This window comes from Lonchura striata, chromosome 19 (genome assembly GCF_050655825.1).
Source record: "Lonchura striata isolate lonStrDom1 chromosome 19, ASM5065582v1, whole genome shotgun sequence".
Lineage (NCBI taxonomy): Eukaryota > Metazoa > Chordata > Aves > Passeriformes > Estrildidae > Lonchura > Lonchura striata.
The window spans coordinates 1137386-1154161 of NC_140721.1; the positions used below are offsets into that span (position 1 = coordinate 1137386).

A 16776-nucleotide genomic window follows, 5' to 3' on the forward strand; every position below is an offset into this window, starting at 1 on the left:
TGTGCAAAGAATGCTCACCAGATGTGTTCTGTAAATGATTAGTAGATAGTTTTAATCTCTGTAGCAACCTCACAGAAATGGTGTCTTTAGCTGGATACTGGCATCAGTGCTGGCTGGTGTTTCTGTTTGGGAACAGAGCCCAATGAGTGTTTTCCTTTGGAAACATCAATAACTGGCTACTGGGACAGATTCACCTGGCTCCTTACAGGTAATGTATGCTCAGGAGTGTGTTGTGAGAGCAAGCATGCTCATAGTAACTCCTACAGAGGATCTGTGCTGGCTCTTCCATAAAATCCCCACAAACATACATGGCTTGCCTTGTGAAAGCAAGGTGGAAATTTTCCTCTAGCTGCAGTACCCCAGAGAGTAGAGTGTGTGTACAAGTGCTTCAGAAGTCACTCATGGAAGTACACAGGGAAAGTTGGCAGAGGTGCCACTGGTTAAATATTAATAGGTCCTGCTCAGGTTTCAGTTCAGCTTGCTTAGCAGAGGGCTTTGCTGGCTGGTTTGGGTTGGGGTGGTTGCTGTTCGTGCTGTCCCATCCTGGACGTGTGGAAGCTTCTGCCAGTGCCAGTGTGACCTTCTGCAGGGGGCTGAGTGCTGCAGCTGGCTGGGACCCAGCCCTGGGTGCTGCTGGAGCTTCCCAGGAATGCCCAGCCCTGTCCCAGCTCCCGGGAGTGCTGCTGCACCTCTGGCTGGGCAGCAGGGCACGAGGGCCTGGGGCTTTGCTCAGATGCTGCTGGAGGTAGGGCAGAATTGGAGTCTTCTTGGTAGGTCCCTTTGCATCCCAGTGAAATGCAGAAATAAGCACCATCAAGTCAGATCTCTTGACTTGGAAATCTCTAATAAATTAACAAAGACTGTAGCTTCTTTCTTCCTTTGTCCAGAGAGTGTTTTATGGCAGAGTTACCTCTCACAGTGGTAGTAACTCTGATGGTTCACAGGTCTAACCAAATTGAAGGACACACAGAGAAACATTGGAAGATTCAAAACTCTAAATTTAATTTAAAAAGCAATATGTATTTCAATGGTATAACACTACTATTTGTATTGTTAAAATTATTTGGGGATGGTAAAATACATTCAAAAGCTGAATACACCATTTAAGGCCCAAGATTGTGTATCATGAGCACACTGATGTGGTTTGACTTCTAATCTAGCCAGAAATAGTAGAAATGATTGAAATTCAACATTTGCTTGTTTTGTATTTAGTGCTTTGTAAACAAGATGTAATAAAACTGTGGAATAAAAACTCCGTCATCAGTCTTTAGTTTATATATTTCATTTTCTGTTGGTTATGTTTGTTACATTTTACTGTGTAATTTATGTACAAGTCAACATTGGTTTTTTGTTGCTATATGTAGTTGGTGCTGTGACTTGTTTGTGCTCATCTCTGTTCTGTAGGCAACTTGCCACTCTCTACTGAATAAAGCTACCGTAAAAGAAAAAAAGGAAAACAAAAAATCAGTAAGTTTGGAGACCTTTTTATTAGCCATTTCTTTCAAAGCACAACAGAAGTCTTTTGCTGTTTGTTCAAAATATCTTCACTTCAGTCTATTTGACCTCACTGTAAAATCATTCTACTAATTCTGGCACAAAATAGCTTTCATTTCAATTAACACTGGAATTAAGTGTAGATTTAAAATATTCTCTGTGTGCCTATTTGAGTAAATGAGACATTTTTAACATTACTGCTTAGTATTTAATATTCTGACTCTTCTAGCCTTGCCACCATCTTCAAAATAAAAAACTGGAAGAAAAATGTTTTCTTTGGTTTTGAGAAAAATCTGGGTCTGTTGAGCTGCTTTAACACTCTGGCAGATAACCTGAGCTTGCATCCTGGGCAAAGAACCATTAATATTTGTGGGGTACTGGAAAGAGGCTTGTGGGACTTGTTTCTGACACATTTTCTTTTTTTTCCTTTGTGATTGAGAAAACCCCAACTTTAGCACTTGTATTATTTCCTTGGAAAAGGCAGATTTTCCATTTTCAGTAACTTGCTGTGTTAGGGTTTAGATCTGTGGGTTGCTTTAGAGCATTGTCTTTAAAAGTTCAGACTTACTCTTTTCTTTGGCAGTGACCTCAGAATACAAAGTATGAATCAACCAGAATGGAAATCTAGACTTTTATTAATACTTTCTTATTTTTGCTATAACTGAGCAGAATAGTAATCATGTTTAAAATGCAAAAGCTGTGGACAAACCAGTATTTTACAAGAAAATGTCAGTAATTGCATCACAAGGTAACTGACTGGAGTTGCTACTGAACCAAGGTGATTCTTGGTGTGTTTTGTACTAATGTCTTTGTCTGGTTTAAGCAGCATGATTTGAGATTGCATTAGTTATGTTTTGAAGTATTTTATTAAACTGGGATTTGTTTGGAGGCGTTTTTTTTTAAATCTTAAACTATACAGGATAATACAGATAATAGCAATTTTGTTCTGTGGAAAGGAGCAATCTGATTCCTTTTGAATAACCATTGTTACTCATTACAATATACACATATGGATATTGATGTTTTATAGAACCACATGTTGAATATCTAAGAACTTTATTTTTGTTAGGAAGCTTTGTCTTTAACTTTTCAAAGTTAAATCAAAGACATCCAAAGAACAACTCTCCTCTTAGTAACTCACAGTTGATTTCCTAAAAGAGAGGAGATTTCTTCAGTTACTTTTTCCTGGATGGCAAAGGACAATATTTTAAATCTGCTCAGGGGTTTTATACAGCGTATGTGTAGGCAGAGGAGTGCACTGGCCACTCAGCTCTGGCTCCTTCTGTCCTGTTGTGGACAGGTGATGGTTTTGAAGGGTATTTCTGCAAAGAGCTCGTCCTCACAAATGGAAAATTACTCCTGAAGCTGTAGAGCAGAGTTATTGCTGGAGAGGCTCGTGACTCAGTTGTGCAGTTACAAACACAGATCCAAGACCCAGTAGGTGGAAGGTGCTCCCTGTGCTGGGAGAGGGCAGTGCACACCTGAGTCTGGGGCTGTGGCACCTGCGTGGGGTCAGCTCTGAGATGTGGCCAGGAGCTCTGGGAGCTGTGTCCCTGCCAAGGGAGCTGGGCAGCAGCTGAGGAGAGCCAGCTGCTGTCCGAGAGCCCCACTCCTTTCCTTCTTGTTCTGGTTCTCTGGGATGCAAGAGAGTCCCACTCCAGTGTGCTGAGCATGATGGGTGTGGAAAGAATGCTTTGGCTTGGCTTGCCGTGCGAGGCTTTTGGGAGCCCCTGCCCGTTCCTTAATGCAGGACTGTTGTGTGTAATTGTCCGTGCACAGGTGGTGAGCCAGCGCTTCCCCCAGAACAGCATCGGGGCCGTGGGCAGCGCCATGTTCCTGCGCTTCATCAACCCTGCCATCGTGTCCCCGTACGAGGCGGGCATCCTGGACAAGAAACCCCCGCCCCGCATCGAGCGCGGGCTCAAGCTCATGTCAAAGGTGAATCCAGACACGTCTGTGCCTGCCCCTGGTGTGTGTTCTGCCTGCTGCAGTACTGCTCCTAGAGCACTAGGAGAAAATGGGGGAAACGTGGAGGCCTTTGTAGCAGTCACATTTCTAGAAAGTGCAGTGTCTGTGCCATGGTTATGCATCGTTGCATTGTTTGAGCTCTCAGCAGTGTAAGGATGGGGATGAACACTTTGCCAAAAGGATGGATAGGAGAGTGGAATTCCAGCCCTTCCCTTGAACTTCTCATTTGGAAGCTAACAAAGAGACTGATGTTCTGTGGGCGCAGTGAGGGTTGCAGCAGCCAGCATTTATCAGTTCAGTCCACTGCTAAAGAATGAGGGCATACAAGTTCTATGGCCTGTGTATATTATCTACTGTAAATGTTGGGAAATTATATTTTTCTTTAACTAGGGGTGTGTTACTGCTTTTACTTACTTTTCTTAAATTCCAGGATGAAATACTTAATAACTTACTGGTGGTTTGAAAGATGATTTATTTTCCTAGTTTAAAGATCATAAAAAAGTGAACTGTTTTTAGTATTTAAAAGTATGAGAAAGAAAAGACTTTGGAAATGAATGTATTTTAAATTACTTACTGGCTTTTTGTTGCAAAACCTCAAGACAACAAGTGAAAATGAACTGTTTCTGCCAGTTTAATTTCACCGGCAGAAGTATTTGTGTCAATTACTGTAACAGCTAATACTTTAAACCTCTGCGTGTCTCTGCACATTTCTTCCTTTAGATCCTTCAGAGTATTGCCAACCACGTGCTGTTTACGAAAGAGGAGCACATGCGGCCGTTCAATGACTTCGTGAAGAGCAACTTCGACGCGGCGCGAAGGTAAGGCCTGGGGACGGCACGTGGGAGTGCTGTGTGCAGGGGAGAGCTGCGGTGGGTGGGGAGAGCTGCGGTGCCCTGCAGGACAGCCCTGCCCAGGCCCTCCCACGCTGATGTTTGTGCCTGGCTCTGAATTGCAGGTTTTTCCTCGACATCGCGTCCGACTGCCCGGCCAGCGACACCGTCAACCACAGCCTGTCCTTCATCAGCGACGGCAACGTGCTGGCGCTGCACCGCCTGCTCTGGAACAACCAGGAGAAAATTGGCCAGTACCTGTCCAGCAACAGGTGGGGCTGCAGCCCTGGCAGGAGGGCGTGTGCTGAGGGGAAAGCTGGCAGAGTCTTGGAATGAACCATAAAGCTCATCCCATCTCAGCCCCTGCCATGGGCAGGGACATCTTCCACTGTCCCAGGGTGATCCAAGCCCTGTCCAGCCGGGCCTTGGACACTTCCAGGGGTGGGACAGCCACAGCTTCTCTGGGAACCTGTGCCAGGGTCTCAGCACCCTCACAGGAAAGGATTTCTTCCTAATATACAAACTAAATCTCCCCTCCTTCAGCTAAAAGCTGTTAATATTTGGAAATACTCCCTTCTGTTGCTTCTGTTAGTACTGAGAAGAATATCAGTCATCATTGAAGATGTCTCATAATTACTCTAAAAAAGAAAATCCAGCTTGTCCCAGTTGAGGAAGGGTAGTGAGAGTTGTTGAGTAAAGAAGGAGTTTCCTGACAGAGAACATGTTGTTTGTAGGGACCACAAGGCTGTTGGACGACGACCTTTTGACAAGATGGCAACACTTCTTGCCTACCTGGGGCCTCCTGAGCACAAACCTGTGGCAGATACACATTGGTCCAGCTTAAATCTCACTAGTTCCAAGTTTGAAGAGTTTATGACAAGGTAAGATTACTGTGGTGGGGACACACATTGTGCATTTCTAATTTCTAGACTTGATCATGTGAGGAGATGCCAGTAGTTTATAAGACTCTGCTATCAAAAAGCTGAGTGTACACAAACCTTTTAGGTTACTGAGTAGATTTTAATTTAAAAAACTAAACTGAGAATGAGAAATTATGGTAACATGTGATTCAAGGAAGGCTCAAGATTGTGTAAACTTAATACTTTTGTTCAGAGATGGAAGTAAAGAGGGTTTGGGATTTTTAAAATTTGTTTGAAAGGCAGTTGTGAAAGTTGATGTCAATGTATTGCTTTTTAGACATCAGGTACATGAAAAAGAGGAGTTCAAAGCACTGAAAACATTAAATATTTTCTACCAAGCTGGGACATCCAAAGTTGGCAATCCTGTTTTCTACTACATCGCTCGGCGGTAAGAAACCTTTCACCTTCCCAATCTGAAATGAACCTGTCAATTAAAGGTATCAAGTGTATGTAAGAGACACCAGCTTGGCAACAAACCAGAGCTTGAAAATAGCTTATTTGTTAATATTTGCTGACAGTATTTTTGACTTGTTTCCTAAACCAAAACTATAATTTCCAAGTAATTACACTCCTGACAGGAGTCATTCCTAGAGGTGTTAAGGAAGGGGAGATCCCTGTGCTCGCCCCCAGGTGTGGTCAGAGGCAGCTCTGAGGATTGGATGAGCTGCTGAAGCTGCTCTCTGTGCTGAGGTGCTGCTGGTGGGGGTGTGCTGGCAGCACTGGGGAGGCTGGTTTGGCTTGGGGAATGCTGCCAGGGCTGGGATTTCTCCAGTCCTGGCGCCACCAGGCACTTTGGGGTGCTGGCACAGCCCTGGGGTATTCATGGTCTGGTCATTGCTGGTGCCTCTGGGAGCAGAGCCCTGCTGGGAGTGCTCCCTGCTGCCTGTGCTGCCCATGGTGGCAGTGGCACTGGGGGCCACTTCCAGTGTACCCATGGGAGGATGTCATCAGCAGTGACTCTTTGGATGCAGTGAAAGAGCACAGGATGAGGAGCATCACTTATCTGTGCTGATTTTCTGTCTTCAAAAGCCACACAACAGTCCATGAAACCTGCAGGTGTGCTGATAGAAGGGGTTGGCTTGAGGGCAGCCTGGATGCCTTTTTTCCCCCCTTTAATTTTTTTTTTTTTAGCAAGATCCCTAATGTTTTAATCCCCTTACATGCACAGAGTTAGAAGCAAAGGCAGTCTTTTGAATTCTCTTTAAAAAACTCTGTTTGCTTGCCACATTTTTCTTCTCCATTTTGTTCCATTAGACACAGTCTTATTTCATGTCAAGTCAAACAAAATGCCTGCATTGTTATCCTGCCCTGTTCAGACAAGAAATTAGGCATACAAATGCAGAGAGTAGTGATAACCCATCTTAAAAAGTGACTGTGCCTGGCAATGATCCGAGCCATCCTTATGTATTCTGTGCAGACCTGACACACAGTGTTTCCTTGTTTGCAGAGCAAGGAATGGTTATTTCATCTGCAGAGAAAGAATTTCTGGAAGTAAATCAAGACAAAAGTTTGCACCACGTTTGCTAGGTCTAGCTCACTTCCCTCTTCTTTAAAAGCAGAAAAATTAATTTATCCAAAGATGCCTGACTGGGCAAAACTGTCATGGTCTCCAGTCAGCCAAGCATTCCTGCCTTCAGAGAGGGTGGGAAGGAGCAGATTTTTGAACATTTTATCCAGGTATGAGATATTAATGAAAATATTGTTGTACTGCAGCATGAGCCTTGCTGCTAGGTGAATTATTACCTTTATCTTCAGCAGCTGCACAATTGAGGAATCCTGGCAGGGCTGCCTTTCAAGCCAGCAGGAAGGGCTTCTCTCTGGGATGATGCTCTGGCATTATCCCTTCTCATAGGGATGTGGCTAAGTGGAGCTTATTTGGGGTGTTTGTCTTTGGTTCTGAGCCAGGTGTTGCGTTTTCAAGGTGTGAAATGTGGAAAAATTGTTTAGATTGGAGCTGCCAGGCTGTTTGAGGACTTGTAGCAGGCTGGGTTTTTGGGGTTGGTTTTTTTCCCTTTTTTTTTTTTTTTTTTTTTTTTTGGGTTTTTGTTTTTTTGTAGTTGAAGATCTGGTTGCTAAGGCATTGTTGAGTCATTTTACTGATATATCTGGATCAGTTTATGTCCTTCTTGTGCTGTGAAATTTAATTCCTTCTGTCATCTATCTTCACATTTTGTTTCCTGGGCAACAACCCAGCTTCTGGAGCCATTATTCTTGTGTTTTTAATCTCAACCCAGTTACAAAAATGATCCATAAATCAATTAATATTGATCCTGAACTACTGCCATTAGGTTTTAAGCTGATCCCAAACTAATTAATAGGAATAAAACCTCTGAGTTATTGCTGCAGACCGCAGCGATCCCCACAGCATTTTCACCCTTTCCAGAGCGAGTATGCAGCTATTAGAGGTGTGCCAGAGCTTTTCTGGGTATTTTGAATATTGCCCTGAAATGCTAAATAGTTGTTTTGGATACCAATTTCTCAGAGAATAGATTATTTTGTATTTCTGGAGGTCTGAGTGCGCGGCATGTTTACAAACGCAGGCCCCCGGGCTCAGCTCAGAGTGGCTGTGCAGTTGCCCAGCAACGAGTGCTGGACTCCCACGCTTCTGCCTCCTCCCTGCTGCCTTATCGACTCATTCGTATTCCAGAAAAATAGCAGGAAGCCTAAATTCCAGTCTGCTGTTCTGAAAGCAGTCCGAGCAGGCAGCCTGGTGCTGCAGCAGCTCAGGCAGGGTTTGGGAGGGAGCACAGCCCTGGCGTGTTGGGGTGCCAGCTCACTTCATACCCAGCTGCAGGTCTGGGATCCAGCTCCCCCGTCCTGCCCGTGCACCCCAGAGCCCCATTTCCACTGCAGGCTTTTCTTAGCACGCTGAGGAGTTTAGGCTGGATAGCAAGTCCTTCGACGTGGGGGCTTGCAATTTGCCCCAGATAACCTCTGGAAAGCAGTGTTTTCCTGTTGCTGGTCATCAGATTGTCTCATTATGGGTGAAACGTTCTCAGAGCCTTACAAGTCAATTCCCTGTAGGTTTTTTTAATGCAATAGAATTTGGCATCCTGTACTGATTCTGCAGCAAAGACGCAGGCAGTATTTCCTGTAATTTCCTCAAATCAAGCAGTTTGGCCACAGCACCTCATTTTCTGATGAGTCCTGCCTTGAAAGCCCAGCTGCTCCCACTGTGTGGGATGAGGCCACGAGAATGATGCAGTTCTGGGAATTGCTGAGTTCTGAGCATGGGAAATAGTTTGGTGCTGTGCTACAGTCAGCACTTAGCAAACCCAGGGAGTGTCCAAGGAGAGCAGCAGCAGGGACTTCTTCAGGTTTTCTAAAGTTCTAAAGAGTAGGAAGGGGAAGGATAGTCCCAGTGTTGTGATCATATCATCAGCTTATTGCTAAACAATATTAGAGATATATCAGTATCTAAATAATGAATTTAATATAACCATAATTTCCCCCCATAAGGCATGACAATGGAGCCAAATGTCTGCTTTAAACAGGTTTGTACAATACAATGCTATCTATTTATTTGTTTTACTCTGCTTATTAGAAAAGAATCACAGTCACTAGTTCAGTTCAATACAAACATAACTTTATTTTTACTTAAATGCCAATGAAATAACTGTACAAATCCATTGTGTAACATTTACTGTTAGAAATTAAAATACATTTCCGGTTAGAGAAATACTGTTCACAATTGGAAAGTTGTCATTACTCTGATACCAGTAGTTGTGAATGATCTACAGCCCCCATTGACACCTTGGGAGAAACAGGTAGAGGACTCCGGTCTTGGTTGTGAGGTTTTCTGGGTTTTGCAGCACCTTCATGCTACAATAACTGGAAATTAAATGGCCTGGAATGAATGGAAAACATTGTATAAGATCTGTAATATTAAGTGGATAATACTTTTTCAATTAACTTGTTCTTCAGTTTTCATTTCATGCTGTTTGCAAAACTTCATCTGTAATATATCAAGTACCTTTGCCATAATTTAGATAATTTTCCTAGAGTGGACAGAACCATGCGTGCAGCTATTTCTACTGGCTGACGGTGCAGATGTCGAGGAGAAGAGCATCCATGCTCGCCCTTAGAAAGCAGGGATTTGGGCATGTTCAGTGCCATGGACTGGGTTCATTCTCTTTGGAGTCACAAGAGTCAGGAATGCTTCAATGACAACTCACCAGCTAACTGCTTAATTGATTTGTGACATGACTTGTGTTTGAAATCAGCTGATATTTCATTTTACTGATAGTGGTTTGCTATGCTCTGGCTGATTTGTGGTATTCTTTTAAGCACACCATATTAACATTTCAGCATGTCACTTGACATAAAGTCAAGGAGTTCCAGGTCATTAATTTGGGTAGATAACTCCTTTGTATTTGACAGTGTCATGGCATTGAACATCTGGCATTTTTCTCTACTTTTATCTTTTTTTTTTCTTCTTTTTTTTTTTTCTTTTTTTTTTATTATGGAGAGAGCAATAACTTGCCTGCAGTCTCTAAGTCAAGCCAGAGCAGAAGGATACTGGCCCCTACCACTGTCCCATGCTGAAGCTGGACCATGTTGCCATCTCAGTTTACACCCTCTTAGCAGACATCATGGCATTATCATATTTAATTCCTAAATTCAAAACTGTTGTTCTTCATATTTAAAATACTCTAATACATATGAAGCAAACATAGATATACATGCTAGCAATTTTGCTCAGGAATAACTTCTGATTAGTGAAACAGTTCAGTTTAGTTCCTTTATTTTTTCCCTTTCTTTTGCATGTCATCATAACTTACAAAGAATCTGTGCTGCTATATTACAGGAATTGCTCACTGGCAAGTCAAGCAAGACAATGCAGATATGATACAGGCCTTCTGTTTTTTTCCAGTTGTTCAATGACATAATCATACGTAAAATCAGTACTTAAAATTCCGATGTGTTTATTCTGTGCAAGTAAAATGAAAAATTTAAATACAAAATAAGCACATTTTTAAAAACAAAATAATAGATTAGTCGTACTCAATTAAGACATATGAAAATAAGTAGCAGCTTAGTATCAAGACATTAGTGTGCGCGTCTTTAAGAACCGTTACTTTAGATCAGAGTCAGGAGTTTGAATTTCTTTCGTTCATTTTTTCAGCTGGCTGTGTTAACTCCAGCTGTTATCACAGGAATCAGCTCAGTAATTTCGGGGGGGTGCGAGCCCTTAGTCCATGGCCACGGCCGCGGCGTGCAGCAGTGCCAGACAGAGCAGCCCCGTCTGCCAGCGGCTGGCGCGGGAGGGCACGCGCGCGCTCGGCGTGGCCTCCTCCTTCCTGAAGGTAGTGGTTGTGCTTTGAGGCATCTTGGAGTAGTTTGTTGGCATTCCACTGGTGATGCTTAAAGTCATGGGAGTGGTGGAGGGTCCCGTGGCAGGGGCCAGGCTGGCGTTGCCCGCGGTGGAGTCCTGGACGAGGATTGTGCGAGTGGCCGCGGCCTCCTGGGGGCCGTCGGGGGCGCGGGGCAGGGGCCGGTCCGTGCCGGGGAACAGAGCCGGGGGGCTTTGGGTCGCCAGGGGAGAGGCTTCCTTGGCTTTGAACTGTTTGTGCGTTTTGGTCACTTTGGTGGGCTCGGGCGCCGCGGCAGAGGCCTCCCTGCCCGCTGCCTTGGTGCCCTTGATGATGGGGCTGGAGTCCAGCGCCGTGGGCTGGGCCGGCGGCGCGGCGCTCGCCCAGGGCCAGGGCAGGTCGGCGCAGGGAGCCCCCACAACGCGGGCAGCTGTGCCCTGCACCCACTGCAGCACATAGGGGATGTTTTGGTTATCGCTGCAGGACCAGGGGTTGTTGTACAGAGTTATTTCCTGCAGCTGGGAGAGCTGGTCAAAAGCTTTGTCAGGAATGTATGAGAACTTGTTGTTGTGCAGGTAGAGGCTTGTGAGGTGTTGCAGTCTCACCAGTGTTCCTGGGAGTATCTGGGACAAGAAGTTATTGGATAGATCCACTGTCTCTATGTTGTAGGGCATATTGGTTGGAACTGTCCAAAGTTTGTTGCTGCTGAGATTGAGAAACTTGAGACTGCTTAGTGTGTTGTTGATCAGGACAGCTCTTTCCACCATATTCCTGGAAACATCGAGCACTCTAAGATTCCACTGGTAAGCTGTATCAAGTTTCTGAAGAACTTTAATGTTGTTGTTTGTGGCATACAATTCCCATAAGGACTTGGGCAGATGAGCAGGAACATTCTTGAGCCAATTATGTGAAATATCAAGGGTCCTCAGATTGGTGAACCTCGTTAGCTGATGATCGAGATCTACAAACTGGTTAAAGGACAGATTTAAATATGTAAGGTTGTCTTGAAGTCCCTGGGGCAGTATAGTTAAGTTTCTGCCTGAACAGTCCACATTCCTGTCGTTTCCTGAGCACTTACAGCTAGAAGGACAGATACCCAAACCAGTGGGTATGAAAACCAGTAGGACCAGCAGACAGGTAGATGTATTCAATATCTGGTATTCCATTGTTGCCTGGAAATAAATATACCAAAATGACACCCTTTAAATCCATGTAATACATTACATTTCTGTATAAGGGTTGTCTTGGCAATGGCCACTTGCAGGAGAAATTAAGTAAAAATATCAATAACCCCCTTTGTGGCACGGTCCTTTTTAGAATTGTTCAAGAGAGACTTCACAAAGCATCCCTTCAGCCTGTCGTGTTGTCTGGCAGAATGAGACTTGTTTTTTTCATCTCCCTTTCCCCCTCCAGCTCAAATGAGGGCTTTCTTCCGAAAACGCAAGTCTCTTCCAAACATTATACAATGTCTGCTTCTTGTTTTTAGTGATTTCAAGCCTATATTATGTTTGGAATAATGTGTTCATTTATAGAGGATGAAAAAATGGCTGTCAACTGGATCTTCACAAATCTCTGCAGTAATGTAGCAGTCCCCCCCATCCAGGCATGCTGTTTGCTTAAGTAAATTGGTTAAAATACATTGTAGGAATTTAGCTTGAAACCCAAATTCCATTGTTCATGCTTACATGCACCGTAGCGTTTTTTCCTCCTTGCAATGTTAATTACGATCTCAAAGCTGGAAACGCATTTTAGAACCCGAGTTACCGTTAGTAAGAAATCTCTGACACTGCAGCAAATTTCTGGTGCAAGCATCTGTCATCAGCTCCTAATTCCACTCCCGTTTCCAGCTCCGATTTGGTAGTAGGATTTTGTGAGTAAAATCAAAAAGCTCAAACTTACCGTGGTGTCCTGCAGTATCAGCACATCGTTTCTGTGATGGATTGGAGCTTAGAGGTCGCCTTGTTCTGGAGAGCAGCTCCAGCGGCTGCCGGGGGCTGTGCTTGTCTCAGCTGCATCGTACGGCTGCGCCCGGCTCCGCAACCACCTGATCCTGTGGGCACTGCAGAGCCGGCCCGAGCCCTGCCAGGGACCTGCCAGGACCTGCCGGGATCTGCCAGGGACCTGCCAGGGATCTGCCAGGGACCTGCCAGGACCTGCCGGGATCTGCCAGGACCTGCCAGGATCTGCCGGGATCTGCCAGGGACCTGCCAGGGACCTGCCAGGACCTGCCGGGATCTGCCAGGACCTGCCAGGACCTGCCAGGACCTGCCAGGATCTGCCAGGATCTGCCAGGGACCTGCCAGGGACCTGCCAGGACCTGCCGGGATCTGCCAGGGACCTGCCGGGACCTGCCAGGGACCTGCCAGGATCTGCCAGGGACCTGCCGGGATCTGTCACCTCTGTTAACCTCTCCTCCTGTAACAGAGGCTAATGGGAATTTAGGCTTTCTAGCTTAAGCTTTTTTAAACTACGCTGCCAGGATATATTTTCCTAATTTTAAAATACTCTTTTCTGCTCCTTGGATCAGGTTATCACTGTGTTGTCAGCTCAGCTCGTAGGATTTTACAGATTTCTACAGGAAATCTTGATTTGATTTTCTCAAAGCAATATGAGAGTGAGAGTGTTTATAATGTTTCATTCATAGTGCCGTTAATTTTAACAGGGTGTCATGTGAAAGAGCCTTACAAAAGTCTGTATAATTGTAATATTCTTCTTGAGGCATACCAAATCATACAGCTTATGTAAACAGTAAAGAAAATTGAAAATGTATTTTCCTATGGCCATTGTATGCACAGCAGCCTGGAATTGCATTTGGATAATGTACTACTCTTTATTAGTGATAGTTTAAAAATTCTGAAGTTTATTGTGTGCAAATCTTTGTTCTGTGCTCCATCCACAAAACTATTCCCTCCCCAGGAGAACTGAAATTTTTGCAGAGCTCTCATGGAAAGCTGGCTTCAGCATCTAGCAGCTTCTTTATATAAATGTTCAATACTGGTAAAAAAAAAAAAAAATCTACTTCTGATAGCAGCCTGCTACTGGCCAGCCAAGGCTGGTGTGGGGGAGATGAGCTGTGCTGGAGCTCAGGGCCCAGAGAGGAGCATGGAAAGCACTTGGGCACCGGGAGCTCAAAGGAATCCAGCATCCATGAGCCATTCAGTGAGTTTGTATTAGTAACTGTGTGCATGCTGTATCTCAGCAAATATTCAGGTGGGCCTCAGGTGACCAAAACATCTTTGAGAAAGCTTTATTAAAATGTCCTGGAAGTGATTGCATTCACTTGCACAGCCCAGTGAGGCAAACCCCAGTGCAAAGCCGAGTCCCTCTGACGCTGGGCAGTCTGTGACATCTCCACGTGTGTGTCTGGTTGTGCTGGCACACACAGCTGTGTGCTCTGCCTTCTGGAATCTCTAGTTACAGGTGATGACTGGGCACAATTTGTTTTGTAGTCAGAAATTTGCTTCAGGCAGAAGCAGGTTGTTCTCTCTTGTGAAAGCCAAAGTTGGGAAACACCAGGGAAATGTCAAGGAAATGCTGGGGCCTCACCCTTCTTGCCTGTGTCAACTTCTTCTTTTTTCACTTTCTTGAAAATTACTTGATTTAAGAAAGATGTCGAGTATTCTGGAAATGAATTTGGCAGTCTACAAAGGGTGTTCTGGCTGGGGCGGTGTTTCATGGACCTCCTGGGTCAGTAGCTCAGGTGGTGGCTGTGGCTCCTCTGCTTCCACGTGAAGTGCCGAGTGCTGGCTGGGGTCTGAGCTGGCGTCCTCTGCGGGTTCCCTGAGCCAGGCAGGGGGTGGGGGCAGGTCGGAGCACTCGGCTGGGCAGTCTGGGGGAGGACAGGGCTGGGCTGCAGAGCTGGCTGGCTCTGGGGCCGGGCTGGCTCCGGGGCAGCCCGCGGCCGGAGGAGGTGGCTGCCCGCTCTCAGCACTGGTGGTGTGCTGGGGAGGGGTCTCTGGGACAGCCGGGTCCTCCTGCAGGCTGGTGCCTTGTTTCGGTCTCCAAGGCAGCATGAATAAGACCGAGGAGCGCTTGGTGCCGGGTTCAGCGTCCATGAAGAGATCTGACGTGTCCCCATCCACGAAGGGGGACTGGCCTGCCCAGTGGGACTCGGCCAGAGGAGGCCTCAGGCAGCATTTCCACAGGAGAATGACCATAATTGCCAGCATCATCCCAATCAAAATGCTGCCCAATATCAGCGCTGCCACCCAGCTGCCATCCCCAGCTTCCTCCTCCCCTGGGAGGGCCTGGGGCTCTGTAGTAGCCAGGGCTCCGTCAGACTGGTACAAGCTGGGCACAGTTGCTTGCAGTTGGTGGAGGGGGACTTTGTCTGCTCCTGGGCTCGTGGCAGTGGTGCCCATGTGGCTTTCAGTCCTGGCAGCGTGCTGGGGTGCTGCTGCAGAAAGGGAGCTCCAGATTTCCCCACAGAACAGAACCAGCATGACCTGGTTGCTGGCCATTTCCCTGCAGCCTCTTTACAAGGGTCCTCTGCTATTGCAAGGAAGAAGTAGAACACGGTAACTTGTAAACTGTTTCTGCATTTTATTGCCACCAGACAGTTCTGTGTTAATACCATCAGACTGAAAATAACGGTCTCCCCAATATTTCACATTTCAAGCCGGTTCCCATCTGCATGATCAGATTTGGCACTACTTTACAAATAACAGCAGATTTTCAGCATTATGGATCATGTTAATGAAGTGGCTTGTTTGAAGGTAATGGCTTATTATCATCTTTTTTCACCTTATCAGAAAAAGGCATTGGCAGAGCAGTCCTCACAAGGTTTCAAAATAACATTTATCAACCATGTAACTGGTTATGGACCTGGAACAAACTCTGCAGCATTGACAGACAGGGTTGTCAGAAATGAAGAAATCGCTTGTTGTGATATAAGCTGAGACAGAAGTAAAAGGCTCTTTACAATTCTCCTAAACTTTTATTTCCCGTTCCTATATTTGTTCAGCATAGCAAATATTTAGAAGTTTTCCAAGTACTTACGCTATAATAACACTGCATTCTAGTGGTAAAATGTTTTATAAATAAATTCTTGCATGCAGATTGTGCAAATGTTGAGTTGTTGGAATGAAACAGACTTTTTTTTCCTGTACTGATTAGAGTTCAGCTCTCCAAATGTCTCCATATGAAATAAATTATATAAAATTCATCCCCTACACAGCTCTTTTCCTTCTGAAGTCACTTTCATGCAATTTGAGCTAATTCATTAGTTACTATAGTGCTAGTCCTGTGAAGCTATTTCTGGGAAATTAATATGCATGAGTCTTTATGGGTTTACAAATACGCAAAATTAAATTTTAAATGCAGCAGTGTAAACACACATGAGTAGGAAGTTAATGACTAGAGAACATCGTGATCTAAACTCTGACAGGTTTGTAATGGGTTAAAATGATTCTATTCAGTTTTTATCCTTCTCCCCTTTTCTCAAAGTAGGCTCAATACTTGAATTTGATCCTTACCTGTAATTTACCTTCTCGGAAGCAGGCGCCGTCTGCCTTTGCTGTTTGAGGCGCGGGAGGGCTGTGTGTGCTCAGTCAGACGGGCTAAAATGGCTCTTTTCGTGCACAAGTTTGTCAGGGAGGGAGGAAGTTGCCCACGCAGGAAGCGTCCGTGCCGAGCAGCTCGCGGGGCTCTTACCTCACAGACCCACGGGCAAGCTGCTGCTCTGCCCACCGTGCTGGGCAAAAGGCGCTTTGGCTTCTGCAGAAAGGCTCTTGCCACATCAGGCACCTACATGTGTTTTTGTGGAAATTCTCTAATACCTGTTTGCCTGTCTTTGTAGAAAATAGTTATGGCTTCTTCTGTGTGAATCAAAAACTCTGCACGTTTGGGCTGGATTTGAGTTGCTGATGTAATTCAGTGGTGGGTTTGCTGTGCTCTCAGGCCATTAGTGGGAAAGCACCCTGGATTCCTTGGTGAGTCATGGGATGCTGGCTGCTTACACATCCTCTCTTGTGTAGCTGCATCGAGGGGCAGAGGGCAAAATCTGATTTCATCCTCAGCCTGTCCCTGCTCGCTTGGTTGTTTTTCTGTGTGGACAGTGCTGCGACCTGCTGCCATCACTGGTGGAGAGCTGTGCTCTGAGCAGCTGCTTCCCCCTGTCTGTCCCTGTCCATCCCATGGTGTGTAACTCAAGCTGCTCTCTTTGGTCTCTGTGAGCATTTTTGCCTGGAAAGGCTGCGTGGTGGAAGGAAACCCACACCAAATATGTCCTCCTGGCACTTTGCAATTGTGTTC

The 16776-nt window shown here is 45.4% G+C and overlaps 3 protein-coding genes across 11 annotated transcripts in view; 1 reads left to right on the forward strand and 2 right to left on the reverse strand.

Moving 5' to 3' along the window:
- NF1 (neurofibromin 1) overlaps positions 1-16776 on the forward strand; it is a 75358-nt gene that overhangs the window by 31651 nt on the left and 26931 nt on the right. For 6 of the 8 annotated variants that reach the window (XM_085557182.1, XM_021533030.3, XM_021533029.4 and 3 more), the window contains 6 exons: positions 1405-1467; positions 3274-3432; positions 4183-4280; positions 4418-4564; positions 5027-5173; positions 5490-5600. In XM_085557182.1, coding sequence (XP_085413308.1) covers positions 1405-1467; positions 3274-3432; positions 4183-4280; positions 4418-4564; positions 5027-5173; positions 5490-5600 — 725 coding nt within the window. The remainder of the gene's footprint in view (positions 1-1404; positions 1468-3273; positions 3433-4182; positions 4281-4417; positions 4565-5026; positions 5174-5489; positions 5601-16776) is intronic. The other 2 variants (XM_021533032.3, XM_077787597.2) reach the window with 1 other exon arrangement.
- Positions 10320-12563, reverse strand: OMG (oligodendrocyte myelin glycoprotein). Its single transcript, XM_021533038.4, has 2 exons — positions 12424-12563; positions 10320-11696 (listed from the first exon to the last, which is right to left on the reverse strand). Exon 2 carries the CDS (start codon positions 11688-11690, stop codon positions 10404-10406), a length of 1287 nt encoding a protein of 428 aa, XP_021388713.1. The 5' UTR covers positions 11691-11696; positions 12424-12563; the 3' UTR covers positions 10320-10403.
- EVI2B (ecotropic viral integration site 2B) lies at positions 14017-16135 on the reverse strand. Of its 2 annotated transcripts, none has more exons than XM_077787628.2 (2): positions 15999-16135; positions 14017-15015 (listed from the first exon to the last, which is right to left on the reverse strand). In XM_077787628.2, the coding sequence occupies exon 2, from the start codon at positions 14982-14984 to the stop codon at positions 14166-14168; it is 819 nt and encodes a 272-aa protein (XP_077643754.1). In that variant the 5' UTR covers positions 14985-15015; positions 15999-16135; the 3' UTR covers positions 14017-14165. The 2 variants fall into 2 exon arrangements, with proteins under 2 accessions (XP_077643754.1, XP_085413310.1); XM_085557184.1 differs by having other exon boundaries at positions 14017-15012; positions 15999-16130.